The sequence below is a fragment of the Amyelois transitella genome, chromosome 7 (assembly GCF_032362555.1).
Source record: "Amyelois transitella isolate CPQ chromosome 7, ilAmyTran1.1, whole genome shotgun sequence".
NCBI classification, from domain to species: Eukaryota; Metazoa; Arthropoda; class Insecta; order Lepidoptera; family Pyralidae; genus Amyelois; species Amyelois transitella.
The window spans coordinates 12,650,520-12,670,000 of NC_083510.1; the positions used below are offsets into that span (position 1 = coordinate 12,650,520).

General features: G+C 40.4%; 1 protein-coding gene across 1 annotated transcript; it reads left to right on the plus strand.

Annotated features, from left to right (window-relative positions):
• Positions 1 to 566: 566 nt before the first annotated feature.
• LOC106130813 (cadherin-87A) lies at positions 567 to 16,566 on the plus strand. Its single transcript, XM_013329744.2, has 23 exons — positions 567 to 716; positions 4,803 to 5,010; positions 5,313 to 5,456; positions 5,642 to 5,790; positions 6,420 to 6,548; positions 6,865 to 7,083; positions 7,374 to 8,411; positions 8,492 to 8,687; positions 8,776 to 9,079; positions 9,404 to 10,286; positions 10,366 to 10,551; positions 10,788 to 10,959; positions 11,065 to 11,184; positions 11,476 to 11,696; positions 11,787 to 11,913; positions 12,078 to 12,253; positions 12,501 to 12,621; positions 12,705 to 12,871; positions 12,965 to 13,275; positions 13,857 to 13,917; positions 14,343 to 14,506; positions 14,683 to 14,933; positions 15,181 to 16,566. Exons 2-23 carry the CDS (start codon positions 4,803 to 4,805, stop codon positions 15,285 to 15,287), a joined length of 5,454 nt encoding a protein of 1,817 aa, XP_013185198.1. The 5' UTR covers positions 567 to 716; the 3' UTR covers positions 15,288 to 16,566.
• The last annotated feature ends 2,915 nt before the right edge of the window (positions 16,567 to 19,481 follow it).

Sequence of the window (19,481 nt, forward strand, 5' to 3'; positions counted from 1 at the left end):
GAAACATTTTGCTAACTGCAAACATGGTATGGTCAAATCAAATCGAGTCAAACATAAAAAAATAACAAAAACAAATTATTTATTTGCTTTATAACATGGTATATTATTATATAGCAGTTTAAAAGTTATTCATAAGTCTTAATAAAATTTAATATTTACATTATTGATCGAGATTGAACTCAGTACTCCGATGCACTGATAAAATATACGTGACAATTCGACAAAAATCCTGATGATCTTAGCATAATATCAGTTTTTACTCTCCAATGACCTTAATACACTGCACTGTTCTGCTCGCCCTTTGAAACATGACCCACTCTGTACTGCCGTCTCGCTCACACACCTCTAACCATTTTCGTTCTATCTCGACGCACGCATCTCAAGAAACCCGTTACTTTTAGTGTGCAAAAAGGCTCTATCTATCTGCGAAGGCTTGAATACGAACTTAACGCATACACTCCGCCTCTTTCTCACTTGCATAACTTGTGATTAGTGTGAACGAAATAGATTCAACACAAATCCACTCTTCTGGACTGGTGGCGCAAGTTTTTGACAGTACATTTTTAACTTAGCGAAGGTGGTATCGTAAGAACAACGATGTGTTCTATTAAATAAATTGTGTTTAGTGTTGTTTGTTCATTTTGGGGTTGAAATGGTTTGGTTAGAGTTATAGTGTTGTGTTGCGGAAGTGGACAGATAAGAGAATTACTCCAGAGGTACGTATTCGAGATAACAGTACAAGTACAGTTACACGGCTTCCCGCAACGAACTTTCTTTGCGTAACTCCTGTTAGTCATCAAGGACACATCAGAATAAATGGACCTTTTGAACAATATTGTGAGTAATAATAATCTTAACGAATAAAGAAGAAGTTGCCCAACTAGTTAAACTAGGTAGGAGCAGTAGGTGTATGTTTATTATAGTTTAAAAAATCATAATAATTTTTCACAGTATGTATTATTAAGTTAAAAAACCAAGGCTCATCAATCAAATAACTACTTCCAAACAATTGTAAATATATACTCCATAAAAGAGTGCACAACAAAACCGAAAATAACGAACACGCTGTCAACACTGGTCACATCGAGTGGTCCTCCCTCCCTCCCTTATTATGATCTGAGGAGTGCCTTAACTAACAGTTTACTTGTCACTGAGTCACTCATAGTCTATACTGATATTCAGCATAAATCATCTTGACTTATTGAAGGCAGAGCAAAACATTTAGTTGATATCAAACTTCCCACAGGTGTGAATGAAGAATGTCATAAAATTAGTTTAAAGTAGGAAATCAATAATAATAAGCTTGAATAGGTAATCCCATGATGCAGTATCCGGCTGCAGTAAATACAACAATCAACTCTTTTCGAATAATAAATCGAGGTCAATACGAGTATAATAAAGTTCAATATGATGAAAGGAATTTGTATCTCTGATAAAAAAAATTTAAAGAGGAAATATTATGACAATGAATTAACTTTATTTTCATTTTAACAAAATAAATTAAATTAAATTAAAAACCTAGGCATCCACAAATATTGTTTAGATTAATCTCAATTTTAAATAAAAAAGAAATCAAACTGAAATTTCTCTACTAGTATTATTTTCGATCGTGAAGGTGTACCTAGACTGAAAAAAAGACTTCAACGAGCTAGAACTTACATCAAAAATTTAATAATGGGTCTGTTGAAGAATTAACACATTTTCTGTGTCAGTACATAGATTGATTAATAAATAAATGATCACAAAACTAAGTAGCTGAACCCATTTTATTCTTATGCAAAAAATATTATTTTACATCAAAATTCTCCTTAAATTAATGAAGTCTAATGCAATACTCATTTTGCAATAAAATTCACGTCATATAAGAATACGGGTGCTCTTGTGGTAAGTTACATTTTATATTGTTACGTGTGAACAACAGAGCTATGTCGAAATAAATCTCAGAGTCGTCGTCTCGCTGCTCGCTACGCGAACGCGGACGTCGCCATTAGCAGTACTAATAGTAATTAGCGAACATTACAGTACCTATTATTGTACTGTCAGGGTGCTTATTTAACCGTTTCACTTCATAATCACTTGACCATTCACGAAACATATGATTTATAAAAGCTCTCATACTATCAGACCTGATTGAATCTCTTTTCTTTCTTCTCCTATGTAATGGATTATAAAGATAAAAACATAACCATGAAGGTTTAGTTAAATGTTTAATAGAAAAACTAAATATTTTTAATAAAAACGCAGAATCAAATGTTTCCTTAAAGAACAAAACTGGGCTTGTTACAAATATTACAAAATACTAAGTCTTCCTCACACATAGCTGACAGTACACATCATACTTATCCCTAAGAAAAAAACTGCTGGTAGGGACTCTTGGAATAGATGAACTCCAAGTACAAAACATGAAGTAGTGATTAATGAATTTATGTCCTAATTTTAAACGTGATCAAATAGTTTTATGGCTTGTTGATTGGAAAACCTAGAACAATGGCGGCATGACCCCGTGTCGCTGACCTGCGCGCGCGCACAATAGCTGAGAGGTGATAATTGCCCACCGCCTCTAACACTACACGCTGCCTCAGACACGAAGCATCCAAAGTACTTACAGAGTTCTTTCATTCCTAGTAGGACCGTTTAAAGTAGGAAATCAATTATTTTAAAAATTTAGTAGGATGTTTAACCCGCTAGTAATATAGACCGAATTATAATATGTAGGTATGTAACGTAAGCCGTAGGTCGGCAGCAGCGCCTCCTACGCTGATATGACAACATAGTCCAGAATGATTAGACACTGCGGTCACCAACCCGACTGCCCAGCGTGGTGAAAAAAACACCCATATCTGGGTAGGCCTTAGTCCAGCAGTGGACTTTTAAGAGCTGTTATGGTATATAACGTAGTAAATAGCTAAGAGTGAAACCAGAAACAAGCAAAATAGGTCTGCAGCAATGGAATGGCTGGTTGGTGAAATTAATAATAATAATAAATATACGGAGCACATCACACAACATATCGTAAAGAAGTCTGGCTCGATGTTGGAGAAGAAACCCCCATGAAAACATTGTGTTATCTTTTAAATACAATGAAGAACTTGGTCTACTATCCATATCACGCTTTTTATTCGACTCATGCTCTTATCTTGTAGCAACAGGAAGTAATAAATCAGATGCGAGCTGCACGCTGCCAGCGATCTATAAATTAAAGGCCAGAAAATTAACGTAGAGAGATAAAGATATACAAACAAATCTTTCATGAAAAAAAATGGCATCACACCTAGCCTCGCGGCAGAACTACCCTTTAGTGGCGGTCGAGCCGAATCATCGCTCCCGCTACACATACTTTGATGAATACCCGTCAAAAGTGCGGTGAAACTTTAAAAAAAAGTTTCATACATAATGAAAAAACAGGATCACTAAAAGATAAATAAGGAATTAATCCAGAAATAGTAATCAATACAACTATGTAGGTACAAAATAAGTCAATTAATGAACAACTAGGAAATATGCCAGCGATAGCGTGCGTCGACGCGATCGCAAAAACAGAAACGCGACGCGCGAAAATGTCGGGGCGCCGAGTGATTGTTACTGCGGGTTGTGTCATTGCCTTCCACAAAAACGATAAATACATTTCACACTTTTGAACTAGTAATACATATATGTATATATATTTAGCATCAAAAACATACACAATCATCACAAAAATATTCGTAATGGATACGACCGTGACGTAAAATGTTTCGCACGATCCTGAATATCGGATTCTATCAGCATGTCGAGGATTTTAAAACCTTTACAAAAAGGTATACATACATACATACATACATAAAATCACGCCTCTTTCCCGGAGGGGTAGGCAGAGACTACCTCTTTCCACAAAAAGGTATAAGTCAAGTTTACTTCACTCAACAATAATATTTTTATAATGACTGTTTTCTGTCTCTGCATCGTGCTTAGAATAAAGTTTTAATCATGTGGGAAATGGGGAAAATGCATATACAAATGATAATAAAACTTCATCGGATAATTCTCAATCATAGCCATAGATTTAGCTAAGCTTAGCCGACGGACCTCTTTTGGAAACAATTCCATTCGCTATGTGTTGTGATCGTGATACGGCTGCGTTTAAAAAAATATTGTCGCGCTAAAATATAGCATTTAGTATAACTTCAGCAAACTTTACTGTTCACTCAATAAAGCAATAAGATCTACCAAACGCTATCTCTACGGTAAACAGATGACTCATTAACACTTTCTTCTGTCGTATTAGCCAACCGTTTACAAAATTTCATCTCTGTGGGAGTCCACGAGACTACAACAATACTACAAAAATAATCATAACGTGACGCAGCCATGCCAAGAACCGCGCTACTTCGTTGCACAATGTGATACTCAATACAGAGTCAGGAACTCAATTTGCTGACCGCTAATTAATAGATATTATTTTGTATTTTCGCAGCCAACAAATTAATTTTAATTGAAAGTGATTTTTTGCAGGTTCATCAGTATCATATTTGTAATTAGTTTTTCATGGTTTAAATCGTATCGCCTAGGAATATGCAAAGATAAGAAAGATAGAAAACATTAGGTATTAAATGTGAAATCCTTTTTATTAAACTATCATTAATATCACGATCACCTAATACACCTAATAGAATAGTAAAGTTCGACTGGCAGAGAATGCCTTGTGTCATTAAGTCCCCCTGTTGTACATTATGTGAGGTGCAATAAAGTTAAAAAAATAAAATAAGTTGTTACAGTATGTGGACTACCAGGCTAATTTACAAATATTTCATTGGAATTTGCAGATGGCAGAGATAATATTACAGCGTCGCAAGTTCGCCTCGGTAGCCAGCGAGCCGCCCCTACTGCTGCTGCTGCTGTCGCTGATGGCGGCGCAGGCGCAGGCGCAGGTCGTCAACCGCGCGCCGCACTTCGTGCCGCAGACCGGAGACATGGCGCAGTTCTCGCTGCCTGAGGACACGCCGGTCGGAACACCAGTCTATCATTTAAAAGGTTGTCCAATTATTATTTTTCCTATCACTAATGGTGTTGTTTGCCTACTGGTTTTCACTAGAGCGTTGGTGGTCAAACGATTGTGTTGTGCGTGATGAAACTTAATGGCGTTTATAAGACAGTTTTAAATTCTACCTCGGACATAATAATCTAAGCCAATGTTCATTAGCATGAGTGCCATCAGATGAAAGTAGATAAACCTGACTCACCCGATTCAGGATCATGGTTTAAGGCTTCAACGGATTTATTAATAGAATACAACTAATTGTTGTAATAAATAACGATTGTAATTTATGTTCCAGGAATCGACCCAGAAAATAGCCAGTTACGGTATTCCATATCGGGGCAGTACTTCTCGGTGGACGCGCTCACCGGGGTCGTGACGCTCGCGCGCTCGCTCGACAGGGAGCACCAGGACGCCTTGGAAGTCATCATAAGTATCACGGGTAAATTGCAACATTCTATTATCACTCTTTTTATTTGTAAAACATAAACTCCAATCTACTGGACCGACTCTGACAGAATTTGGCACAAAGATAAATTAGATGTATTTATTCTGATAAATTTTATTCTGGAAATTCTCAAGGAAAAAATCTAGTAATGGTAATACATGAATAATGACGTGTTGCAGATGAGGGCATAGCAGGCTCGGAGCCCAACACGGTGTCGCTGCGGCGCGTGGTGCCGGTGCGCGACGCCAACGACCACGCGCCGCAGTTCCTCGGCCGCCCCTACCTGCTCAACGTCAGCGAGGCCACGCCCGTCGGCGCTGAACTTCACGTAAGGATAGCATTTTTGCATTATTTATATCAGTGTTTAGACGTCGACCAGGGTTTAACAGTCAAATAACAAAGGGAAGTTCGTCGAGGTCTTTTTATCTATTTGTCCAGTTTTTACCAGAATTATGTAGCTTTACTTGTTTATAGATATGAATAGGGAATTGGAGTTCTACCATTTTCAAACCAATTTTTTTAATGGCTATAACAAAAATTTGTTTTTTCCGAACTGCCAAGCAGCTTGTTAACAACATTATTGTTATAAAATGGTTACCGTTCAAAGAAAGGATTATTTATATCAAACTTTTGTATTATTTTATTTTTTCAATTCAATTTTAAAATCACAGCAAGCAATCAAAGCACACACTAATATATAATTGCCAAATAGCTACAAGCTTCAAACTACCTGAGCACTTTACCCCTTGCTAGCGTTCCCTTCAGGGAATAGAACGGAACACTCTTCACAAGGAACACCCTCACCAAAAGGATGCCGGTTCTTCGCCCAAACAAATCGACCTCTGGTAAGAGAAGATGCACCACCTAAAAAAACATCCAACTCGCCATAAGGGCTTTCATTTTTCTTTTTATTTCGAAGATTAATAGGGACACATTTACAATGAAATTTATTTTCAGGTTACTCCAAACATAATAGTGACCGACCTGGACGATGGAGACAACGCTAAAATTCAAGTAAAATGCTCCACAAAAGAGAAGGGAAGCGATGCGGAGGCCTGCCATACGTTTAGAGTGGTCACTGAAATGGTAACATTGGAATTATTTATTAAAAACTTTAATCAAACACATGCTTACTTTTTCCGTTTACTTACTTTGTCCGAGTGGAACCATCTGAAAGCATGATAAGCTATGGATAGATAGTACGTACGTGTATCGCATTCGTTGCGAAAATATAAATAAAAACAAATGTCCTTATTATTTTTTAGGATTAGCATTTTACAAGGGTTCTGTTGTTCTTGGAAAAGTAAATAGATTTGAGTGCGATAACCAAAATATTATAAAACAAAATATTTAGCTTTGTAAATCACAATCAGATTTTAAGTGTACGATGATTTAATTTCAGATAACTTCCAACAAGTACCAAGTCCGCATATTCCTGAACAACCCCTTAGATTTCGAGAGCCGCTCCGCGTACGTGCTGAGCCTGGAGGCCAGCGACGCGTCGGCGCGGCCGCTGCGCGCGGCGGCCAGCGTGGCGGTGGCCGTGGCGGACGTGCAGGACCAGCCGCCTGCCTTCCTCAACGCGCCCTACTCCGCTACCGTGCCCGAGAACACACCCCCTGTAATTGTTTATTGCTATAATCATTCATCCCTCTGGTACTTAAACCCTCTAAATCTAAGTTCTTTCGGAATAAAAGCTAATGCAAACCCAGAAAAAATAATTTGGTGAAGTATTTTCTTTTCTGTTTAGTCTTATTTTTTATTTATGTATCGGCCTATAGCTATTTATCACAGTCAAAGATTATAATTAGATTGAGCTAGCTCTAAAGGAAGGTCAAGACTTGTGTCATGGTATACTAAACTAAATGATATTGAATGAATAACTATTTAAGCTTATTTTAATAATTTCAGGGCACAAGCATCATGGATATAGTTGCTAAGGACGGAGATACGGCCAACCCAAGGCCGGTGTTACTGACGATTGAGGGAGATACTGAAAATTACTTCCGGTTATCTCCTGAGAGAGCCATAGGACGTGCCACCTTAGTTGCCACCGATATTCCAATAGACAGAGAAAGTGAAACGGTCATGCAAAATGGTGGAGTGTATAGCTTTTTCATAAAAGCAACTGAATTGATAAATAACGAAGTGCCATCCGATTTCACGGTCACACCAGTCACAATAATTGTCACTGATGTAGATGATCATGTTCCTGTATTTAATAGAGATGTTTTTGATATTTCGATTCCAGAAAACATTGAAAATGGGAGTCCTATCCCAGGACTATCAGTTTATGTAGAAGATAATGATATTGGACAAAATAGTAAATACGATTTAAGCCTTCGCGATATTTACAATTCCGAGGGCGTATTTTCTTTAAGTACCCAGCATGGAGAGGGAAGAACACCAGTAAGCGTTAAAGTAAAAGATTCATCAAAATTAGACTATGATGTAGATGATGATGAAAAGAGAATTTTTAGTTTTGATATTGTGTCTTCCATTGATGATATAAAATTATCATCCACCAGAGTAAATATAAAGTTATTAGATATAAATGACAATGCCCCTATTTTTGATCAAGCAAGTTATAAATTCAATGTATTAGAAAATGCTACAATTGGAATAAAAATTGGTGAAGTACAAGCAATGGATAAAGATTACGGTATATTTGGAGAAATTGAATATACTCTTACTGGATTTGGTTCAAATGTATTTAAAACTGATAGAAGCAAAGGAGGTTTATACGTACGTCAACAACTGGATTATGAAAAACAAAAGAGCTATAGTTTAACTCTTGTCGCCAAAGATGGTGGAGGAAAAGGAACTACAACTAGTATTTATATTGACGTTATTGATGTGAACGACAACGCACCTATTTTCGAATCATCTGATTACAGTCGTACAATTAGAGATGGTGCTACTAGCTTTGAACCACAATTTGTCATAAGGGTAAGTATAACTGCGCAGCCAAGTACTTGTTTTTATCCAAGTAATATGTATCATACCACATTATTTATACTACTTTTTAGGCCACCGATGCAGACGGTAGAACTCAAGGCGATGGTCGAATAAGATACACACTTGAATCAGACAATAGTATTACTCACAAAGGAAATGTTTTCGCCATAAATGAGAATACTGGAGAAATTACCATATTAGACAAAGTAGAAACTATGGACACCCCCAGAGGTCAATATGAGTTGGTTGTAAGAGCTACTGATTATGGTGAGTTGTATTTTATTTACTTAGTTGAAAAATTTTTCTTCACTTACATTGGATTGTTTATTTATTTATTTTTGCTATTTAACTTTAGGTATTCCTCCACTCTACAATGAAACTAAAGTTTACATTCGTGTTGGAGTACCTGGAAATCAAAGACCGACCTTTAAAGGCAACTACCATCATTACAAGTATACGGTCAACCAGCGAACTCCAGAGAGCAACGAGGAGTATACCTTCGACCTGAATCCTATGAACTATAAGGCCAACATCAGAGAAGACGCCAGACCCGGTGAAAATGTCACCAGCGTACTAGCAAATGATCCTGATGGGTTGGACGACCTGTTGACCTACCATATTGTATCGGGGTCTAAAGATAACTTTGTAATCAATGAAAAGTAAGTTCTTTATCATTACAGCTTCGGCTTGTAATGCCAATAAAGAAGATTGTATATTACATTAAAGTAGTTCCCGGCACTATAGAAAAGGACTCCACTGTATATTTTTGCCAACGACGTTGTAAAAGGTGACTAAAGGAACAGGCGATAACCAAAAATAAATTGTGATTTTTCTGGTAGGCGATGGGCCAGTAACCTATCACAATTCTATCTCATTCTCAATTCTATTAACATCAATAAGCGATACATAGTATCCTAGTTAAAAAAAATCTATTTATATTTCTATCATTTAGACATAGAGCTGAACATGGAAATTATTTTCAGAACAGGACTCATAACTGTCTCTAATGATGCTAATCTGGACCGTGACATAAACAATGATAAGTACGAAATCATCGTTTCGGCAGTTGACAGTGGAATGCCTGTTCCTGAGACCGCGACCACGACCGTATTTGTTACAATAGAAGATGTCAACGACAAGCCGCCTAAATTCAATATGAGTGAAACCACTACATACATTTCTGAAAAAACTAAAATTGGTAACTCTGTTACTAAAATTGTGGCTTATGATACAGACATAAACAACAAACTCAAATTTAGTATCAAGGATCCAGTCAAAGCCTTTTCAAAAGCAGGTGTACAGTTGAAACCTAATTCTCCTTACGACTACAGAAATATATTCCGTATTGATGAAGACACTGGTGAAATATTTGTCAATGGAACTTTAGACTACAGTCAAGCATCTATAGTAATTTTAACAATTAAGGTTGAGGATACAAATGCGGAGTTAAATAAAGATAAACAACATTCATACACAGAACACACCGTCTACATCCAACCGTACGCTGATAAAAATCCACAATTTGTGAATCCCGGATGGACCAGTTCTAACCCTGTTATATATCACAAAATAAAGGAAGAACAACCTATCGGCAGCACTGTGTTAGTAATAATGGCCGAAGACCCTGTTTCTGGGCATGTTATTTCTAACTTTAAGGTTATTAATTCTGAGACCGGTTTACTACAAGTCGATCCACTTAGTGGCCAAGTTGTGTTAACGAAACATTTAGATTACGAAGAATTAACCTCTCCAAACTTAACGTTAACAGTGCAAGCAACTAGCAATGATGGAAGTAAACACAGCACAGCCAAAATAATAATTGAAGTCATAAACATTAATGATAATTCTCCTATATTTGAGAAAGAGGTAAGTATTAGGCATTATATCCTCACCATATTTTCATGTCACGATAAGATGATGACTAAAACTAGTTATTAATTTTCAGTTGTACAAAGTAAGTGTGTTAGAATCGATTAAACATTCAGAACAAATAGTCAAGGTAACAGCATCGGACGCAGACGCCGTGCTCACTGAGAATGATCGACTCAATGGATATTCTTCGCTGACGTACTCATTGAGAGGAGAAAACTCTGACCTGTTTACTATCGACAATGTCACTGGAATCATACAAGTAAGTACATTCGTGAATTTTATTAAATATTAAGTTGACCACGAAATAAAAATCGTGTATATATTGTTACCTTGAGGAATAAAGCACAACTAAGTTGGAAAATGCAACAGATACATAGTTTACTAAATTACTATCTACATAGTTTGAATCTTAACCGTTAATTTTCTCAATAGATTGAAAATAAAATTTTTAATATTTGTAAAGATTAATACAAAAAATATAACCACTTGTGACAGGTGGCTTCCAACAAAACTCTGGATCGCGAGCGTCAGTCGGTCCTACGTCTGGAAGTGGAGGCGGCGGACACCCCGGCCGGCGGGGCGCAGCGCCGCGCCGCCGCCGCCGTGCTCCTCGACGTGTTGGACGTGGACGACAACGCGCCCGTCTTCGACAAGAGTGTCTACACGGGTAACTTCATTTACATTACATTGATCATCTACAAGCTTAACATAAAAATTATATAAATAAATTATATGATTAAATGAGTTAATTATTAAATTTCTTTCGTTGCAGCCGTGGTCCCCGAAAACGTTCCAGTTGGCATTAGCGTGATCCGCGTTACAGCAAACGATCCCGACGAAGGGCTAGGTGGAGAAGTCAGATACGAGTTATTAGATGAAGGAGAAGCCAACGGTAAAATATTACGATATTTGTTAGATACTGGAAGGGGCATATACGATTCGTCTATAAAATTTCATAAAATTAGTAGAAGTTATTTAATTTTTTATTAACAATTAATAATAAATTAAACTTAAAAATTAACAGATACTTTCTTTAAAAAAAAATTTTCGATTGGAGTACGACATTGGGTCGACAGAAAATAGAACCATGTTAAAGTCTGAACAATGAACATCTATTTTAAAAATAAACTACACTTTAAATATAATTTATTTGAAGTGTACTTACATAAGGTTAATAATACAGGCCTATTCTCCATCTCGCCACTAACCGGCGAGATCGTGACCACCCGCGAGCTGACGGGGCGCGGGCGCACGGAGCCCTACCGCCTGGTGGTGGCGGCGGCGGACGGCGGCGGGCACTCTGGCGCCGCCGCGCTCGCCGTCTACATCGGCGACGTCAGCGAGAACGACGGCGTGCCGCGGTTCATCCGGCCCGCGCACGGCGAGGAGATCAGCATCAGTGAGGTACGTCACAAATCACAGAAATTACAAAACACCAATCGCGCCATTGAAGCGAAGAAATTATGAACAATAGGTGTTCTTTTATAACAACAGAATGCAACAATCGGGTCCCCGGTGTACCAAGTGGTGGCGAGCGACCCGGACGACCCCACGCAGCCTTCTGGACAACTCTACTACTCAATACAACAGAGCAACACCGACGCAAAGATTTTCGCTATAGGTAACAACACAGGGTTTTTACAACTTTTAATGTAATAAATGACTTGAAATAATAATATCGAATGTGTGCTATATGTTATTATTATTTTTTTTTAAGTTATTGATATGATTTCGATGATTAGGTAAAAATGAGTGTAGGTACTCATATTGGTTGACATTGTACAGATGCACGTTCGGGGCTGATCACGACGCGGCAGGCGCTGGACCGCGAGAAGCGCGCGCGCTACACGCTGGTGCTGCAGGCGGCGGACCGCGGCGCGCCGGCGCAGCACGCCACGCGCATCGTCGCCGTGCACGTGGCCGACGTCGACGACCACAAGCCGCACTTCGCCAGGAATCTGGTACTTCATAAACAAACAATATGCTCTGTATATATAATATTCTGAAAAGCGATCGACGATGAACGACGACCTTAATATGTTTATGGGACAGGTTAAGTTAAATCTTAAAGTTGATCTTTGTTATGTATTAGCCCTCTTACAACTGCTAAGTTAAGCTACTGATCATGGAAATACACTTTACAAGTTTTAGTTTCCAATATGAACAAATATGAAATGTTTGCATTTTTTAAGATTTGTTTGTACACAGGATGATCCACCGTTGTTACTGACGGTAAAAGAAGAAGTTCCGCATGGAACCGTCGTCGGCCAATTCGAGGCCGTCGATGAAGATGTCGGTGACAATGCGGCCATAGATTACGTGATTACTGGTACTTAACTTTTTATACTAGAAATATGAGTCTCATTTTTTTTCTTAAAAATAGCATGATACTTTAACTATAATACTTTTCAGCTGGGAATGATCAAAATCTCGTGCGCTTAGAACGAACAAATAACAGCAAAGCGTCTGTTATTACTTCAGCGCGCCTCGACAGGGAGGTGGTCGCGCGACTGCTGCTCACTGTGAGGTGCTTCAAGCTCGGCACCAAGCCCAGGGTCACCCACGCGTATAACAGACTGGTCAGTTTCTTTAAGTTATCTTTCATATATCACTTATACCTTGATACTAGCCAATACCTACCTAATGCTATATTTGTTTTCATGTTCTTACAGGATCCTTCCGAAATTCAAATTCTAATAAAAATAATAGATATAGATGATCATTTACCGGAATTTGAAAGTGCCAACATGACTGTTGGCGTCCGCCTCAACGTGCCCATAGACACCGCCATTGCTACTGTAAAGGCAACTGACAAAGATCCAGAAGCGCTCCCTATTGACTATAAAATTGTAAATATGAGTTTTGAATCGCCGATAAAATCTAAATCTGTGAACAACATCACTGACGTCATCATCCTGAACAACACGACCGGAGAGCTGAAGATTATGAAAAATCTCATTCATTTTGCTGATGGTGTTTTTAGGTATGACCCTTCTGTCTCAATGTTTGTATTATCATAGTAAATCTTTAACAAGTGTTTATACTTTTTTAGATATCGCAAGATTTTGCGTCAACATAACTATTTTACTTGCAAGTCCAACTTCATTTATATGTTACTATTAAATAAACTAGTTTAATATATAATACAGGTATTACAAGAAAAGAAATGACAGTATGTTATATTTTGATTGGAGGAGAAAAAGTTGAGCAAGTGAAAGATTTTGTCTATCTAGGATCAAACTTCACATCAGATGACGAGTATGATAATGATATTGGAAGAAGAATTTTTGTATTAACATTAGGTAATGTATGGGGGTGAAAGGTGGGTATGGCAAAAGAAGCACGAAAGCAGAATAAATGCAGTGGAGCATTACGGAGTATGATCAGTGTGAATTTATGTATTTAAACGCGCTCGAAACATGTTTATAAATTAATTTGACTCAGTCACATTGATCTTTAACAATTCAAGCTAAAAATAGTGCTGAATACAGGCTCAATATTATATACATTGTGTCATAAATTTCTGTTTAAATTTCAATATTTTGATTTATTGTAATATTGCAGAATAATTGTACGCGCCAACAACTCTCAAGATCTTGATCGATATGGCATTACATTGGTAGAGGTAAGAGTAACAAAACACTAGGCGTTCGCCGTGAGCTTAAACCTCGCTAATAAGATATTTTACACAATTTTAAATTCTCAAAAAACAATTCTTTTGGCAGATCCTACAAACCTATTTTTAATTTCATCAAATTCAAACAAGCGGTGCGAAAGCTTTCGCATTACAAAAATACATACATACAAAAAATGTATTTTCGCCGCAAGTTCACTGGTGGACCTCACTAGTTCGCTCGCTCTGTCAATAATTATATTTAGTATGTAGTTTCATAATGACCATATTAACTTGTCTGTCTGAAAAACCACAACTTTGTTTTGAATAACTTCTAGCTAATAGAAAACGATTTTAAAAACACACATTTGAAGTTGGTGGTCTGCAAACATCACCTTTCAAGAATGTTGTTCACAAAGTTACCTTTTATAAACCAGGTGGTGGTGGTCCGCGAGCGCGACCTGCTGCGGCTGGTGGTGGCCGGCAGCTCGCGCGCGCGCCTGCGCCAGCTGGCTGCGCGCCTGGAGCGCCTGCTGGCGCCGCGCGGGCTGCGGCTGCAGCTGCACGACGCCTTGCACGACGCCTTCTACGACAACCCGGGGTAAGTGATACAACCATTTTTGCCAAATTCTTCTTTTTTCCAAGTCATAAATAGATAATGAATTTTTCATTTCGTAGTGAAAAGAACTATCAATCTGTGTCCATACCTGATAATGTTAGCTCTGAAGTTCTCGAATAGTCTGTAAACTACTTTTAAATTAAATACATCGCTTCCAGGCCGTGCTTCCAATTCCGCAAGAGCTCGAGCGGCGAGGCGCTGTCGCCCCGCGCGATGTCGGCGGCGCTGCGGTCGCTGGGCGCGGAGCTGCAGCGCGAGCTGGAGGCGTTCAGCGTGCGCGACATCACGCGCTGCGGCGCCGCGCGCGCGCGCCACTCGCCCGCGCAGCGCGCGCTGCTGGCGCTGGCCGCCGCGCTGCCGCTCGCCGCGCTCGTCGCCGCCGTCGTGCTCTGTTGCATGCACTCTAATGGTATATTACTACTTCCAAAGATAATACAGAACTGCATTTTTCTGCATGCAGTCTTTTTCTCAAAGAGAGTAAAGTCGTTCTAGGTAAAATCCACCTAACCGGTTTATGAAAAAGACATAGAATCACCAAAATATTAAAAATTATGTTAGCTTTAGTAGATGGTTTTACAAAAAGTTGCGCTTGCTCGTGGAAGCTCGTGGATCTTTGCTGGATAGTGTCTATACTATAAGATTGTTTATGTTTCCAGCCAAGCGTCGTTCGCGGTCGGCGTTGCTGGCGTCGCGCGCGGCGCCGCCGAGTCCGCTGCCGGCGCCAGCCGCGCGCCTCTACGCCGAGCCGCTCTACACCACATGATGTCTCGCTCATTGGAAACTAATAGCACCATTCTTAAGAAACGCGATTCGATACGATACTCACAAGTCCATACTCATTCTTGAATCGGAGCTTCACTGCCAATGCTGAGCACGAGCTTGATGGGTGGAGATAGACTAACATTAGAGTTTCCATGCCTAACGAGGACCTCTATGTGTAGCCCTACCTAGAGGCTCGTAGAAGTGGTGAGCTTTGCCATAATTATTATCCCCCAGGTAAATGGTGGCTTATAATAGTAAGTTTTTCTTGTTACGAATGTGCGCGATGGCAACTCGCGCACCCCGGAACATCAGCGCTGGCTGTGCAGCCTGTTGTTTACAGCCGGCATTACGCCCTTTCGGGAACACCATCCTACTTGTACATATTCTTGTTTTTTTTTTTTTTTTATTTCTAATGGTGTTTTATTTTTAAGAATAAATTCTTTTTACTTTTATTACTTTAAGTAAACATAAAAAAAAGTATTTATTGAATGGTTAAAAAAGGAGACCTATACAAACTATTACAAAAAAGAATAGGACCACTCCATCTCTTTCCCATGGATGTCGTAAAAGGCGACTAAGGGATAGGCTTATAAACTTAGGATTCCTCTTTTAGGCGATGGGCTAGCAACCTGTCACTATTTGAATCTCGGTTCTATCATTAAGCCAAATAGCTGAACGTGGCCATTCAGTCTTTTCAAGACTGTTGGCTCTGTCTACCCCGCAAGGGATATAGACGTGATCATATGTATGTATGTATGTAATTCAAAATAGAAGACATGGTACACTTGGTTTTGAAAATTAGAATTTAAAAGTTGAGAACGAAAGTCTTATTTAATTAAATGCCGCTTACAGATTACTTACTTAATGTATGCGTATTAATTTTTAAATTTAAGCTGCATCTGTACAACACTACATATATACAGACATACTTCGTTCAATTTGTTGTTAATAAGTTAATATTACGTTAATTTATAACAAGTCTACCCAAACGCCACAGACTTTTTGTAACTTAATAAAGAACTAATTTAAGGTACGGTAAGTTTTCATCAATATTAGATATGTATGATTTATATAAATTAAATCTGTATTATAAAATCAATGTATCGAAAAGGAGTAGGTAACTTAACACAAATTGATGAGTTTACATTTGGTGATAAGCAGACTTTACAAAAATTTATAAGAAATATATAACTGGTATTCATGTACAAAAATTATGTGTCATTTTACCATAATTTAGTGTGATACTACAAAATAATTAGCTAAGTCAAAGTGTTGTATTATAATAAGAATATATTCCTTAATATTAAATTATTTTACCAATAAGATTTTATTTTGTATATTTTTATATTATATACAAGTTAAATTTTATAATATGTGTTTTATTTAAAGCAGTTTACACTGCTAAATTTATAATTATATAAGCAATAAATGGGGCATACAAATGCATTTTCCTTTACAGATTTTGCTGTTAACTTTATTTTTTTAAACTTAAACTTTAAAATATTAAACAGACACTATACTCTTTTAAATGCAAAAATCGCTGGAGAGAAGAAAATCGGAAAAACCAAAATGATACCCTGAGCACTCTGAGGTACCCTGAGCACCCTGAGGTACCCTAAGCAACCCTCGCTAGAGCATGTCAAAATAATTGAACTAGGAGAATGAAATAGCAACAAGGAAAAAAGTTTATGACAATTGTTACTAGATGGCGTTGTAAACAAAGTAAAACGCGGTGTGGTTTCACTTTCAAGAGAATCTAAGGAAACAAATTTTACCCGGTGGGCGGGTTAGGTTAACGGCGGGTTAGGTTAACGGCGGGTTAGGTTAACGGCGGGTTAGGTTAACGGCGGGTTAGGTTAACGGCGGGTTAGGTTAACGGCGGGTTAGGTTAACGGCGGGTTAGGTTAACGGCGGGTTAGGTTAACGGCGGGTTAGGTTAACGGCGGGTTAGGTTAACGGCGGGTTAGGTTAACGGCGGGTTAGGTTAACGGCGGGTTAGGTTAACGGCGGGTTAGGTTAACGGCGGGTTAGGTTAACGGCGGGTTAGGTTAACGGCGGGTTAGGTTAACGGCGGGTTAGGTTAACGGCGGGTTAGGTTAACGGCGGGTTAGGTTAACGGCGGGTTAGGTTAACGGCGGGTTAGGTTAACGGCGGGTTAGGTTAACGGCGGGTTAGGTTAACGGCGGGTTAGGTTAACGGCGGGTTAGGTTAACGGCGGGTTAGGTTAACGGCGGGTTAGGTTAACGGCGGGTTAGGTTAACGGCGGGTTAGGTTAACGGCGGGTTAGGTTAACGGCGGGTTAGGTTAACGGCGGGTTAGGTTAACGGCGGGTTAGGTTAACGGCGGGTTAGGTTAACGGCGGGTTAGGTTAACGGCGGGTTAGGTTAACGGCGGGTTAGGTTAACGGCGGGTTAGGTTAACGGCGGGTTAGGTTAACGGCGGGTTAGGTTAACGGCGGGTTAGGTTAACGGCGGGTTAGGTTAACGGCGGGTTAGGTTAACGGCGGGTTAGGTTAACGGCGGGTTAGGTTAACGGCGGGTTAGGTTAACGGCGGGTTAGGTTAACGGCGGGTTAGGTTAACGGCGGGTTAGGTTAACGGCGGGTTAGGTTAACGGCGGGTTAGGTTAACGGCGGGTTAGGTTAACGGCGGGTTAGGTTAACGGCGGGTTAGGTTAACGGCGGGTTAGGTTAACGGCGGGTTAGGTTAACGGCGGGTTAGGTTAACGGCGGGTTAGGTTAACGGCGGGTTAGGTTAACGGCGGGTTAGGTTAACGGCGGGTTAGGTTAACGGCGGGTTAGGTTAACGGCGGGTTAGGTTAACGGCGGGTTAGGTTAACGGCGGGTTAGGTTAACGGCGGGTTAGGTTAACGGCGGGTTAGGTTAACGGCGGGTTAGGTTAACGGCGGGTTAGGTTAACGGCGGGTTAGGTTAACGGCGGGTTAGGTTAACGGCGGGTTAGGTTAACGGCGGGTTAGGTTAACGGCGGGTTAGGTTAACGGCGGGTTAGGTTAACGGCGGGTTAGGTTAACGGCGGGTTAGGTTAACGGCGGGTTAGGTTAACGGCGGGTTAGGTTAACGGCGGGTTAGGTTAACGGCGGGTTAGGTTAACGGCGGGTTAGGTTAACGGCGGGTTAGGTTAACGGCGGGTTAGGTTAACGGCGGGTTAGGTTAACGGCGGGTTAGGTTAACGGCGGGTTAGGTTAACGGCGGGTTAGGTTAACGGCGGGTTAGGTTAACGGCGGGTTAGGTTAACGGCGGGTTAGGTTAACGGCGGGTTAGGTTAACGGCGGGTTAGGTTAACGGCGGGTTAGGTTAACGGCGGGTTAGGTTAACGGCGGGTTAGGTTAACGGCGGGTTAGGTTAACGGCGGGTTAGGTTAACGGCGGGTTAGGTTAACGGCGGGTTAGGTTAACGGCGGGTTAGGTTAACGGCGGGTTAGGTTAACGGCGGGTTAGGTTAACGGCGGGTTAGGTTAACGGCGGGTTAGGTTAACGGCGGGTTAGGTTAACGGCGGGTTAGGTTAACGGCGGGTTAGGTTAACGGCGGGTTAGGTTAACGGCGGGTTAGGTTAACGGCGGGTTAGGTTAACGGCGGGTTAGGTTAACGGCGGGTTAGGTTAACGGCGGGTTAGGTTAACGGCGGGTTAGGTTAACGGCGGGTTAGGTTAACGGCGGGTTAGGTTAACGGCGGGTTAGGTTAACGGCGGGTTAGGTTAACGGCGGGTTAGGTTAACGGCGGGTTAGGTTAACGGCGGGTTAGGTTAACGGCGGGTTAGGTTAACGGCGGGTTAGGTTAACGGCGGGTTAGGTTAACGGCGGGTTAGGTTAACGGCGGGTTAGGTTAACGGCGGGTTAGGTTAACGGCGGGTTAGGTTAACGGCGGGTTAGGTTAACGGCGGGTTAGGTTAACGGCGGGTTAGGTTAACGGCGGGTTAGGTTAACGGCGGGTTAGGTTAACGGCGGGTTAGGTTAACGGCGGGTTAGGTTAACGGCGGGTTAGGTTAACGGCGGGTTAGGTTAACGGCGGGTTAGGTTAACGGCGGGTTAGGTTAACGGCGGGTTAGGTTAACGGCGGGTTAGGTTAACGGCGGGTTAGGTTAACGGCGGGTTAGGTTAACGGCGGGTTAGGTTAACGGCGGGTTAGGTTAACGGCGGGTTAGGTTAACGGCGGGTTAGGTTAACGGCGGGTTAGGTTA

What these genes read in the sequence shown, in the direction of transcription:
- LOC106130813 (XM_013329744.2), top strand. Translation starts at nt 4,803, where the DNA reads ATGGCAGAGATAATATTACAGCGTCGCAAGTTCGCCTCGGTAGCCAGC. An exon ending in AGTCATCATAAGTATCACGG is followed by an intron (nt 5,457 to 5,641) that starts GTAAATTGCAAC and finishes GACGTGTTGCAG; the next exon opens with ATGAGGGCATAGCAGGCTCG. An exon ending in AACCACAATTTGTCATAAGG is followed by an intron (nt 8,412 to 8,491) that starts GTAAGTATAACT and finishes ACTACTTTTTAG; the next exon opens with GCCACCGATGCAGACGGTAG.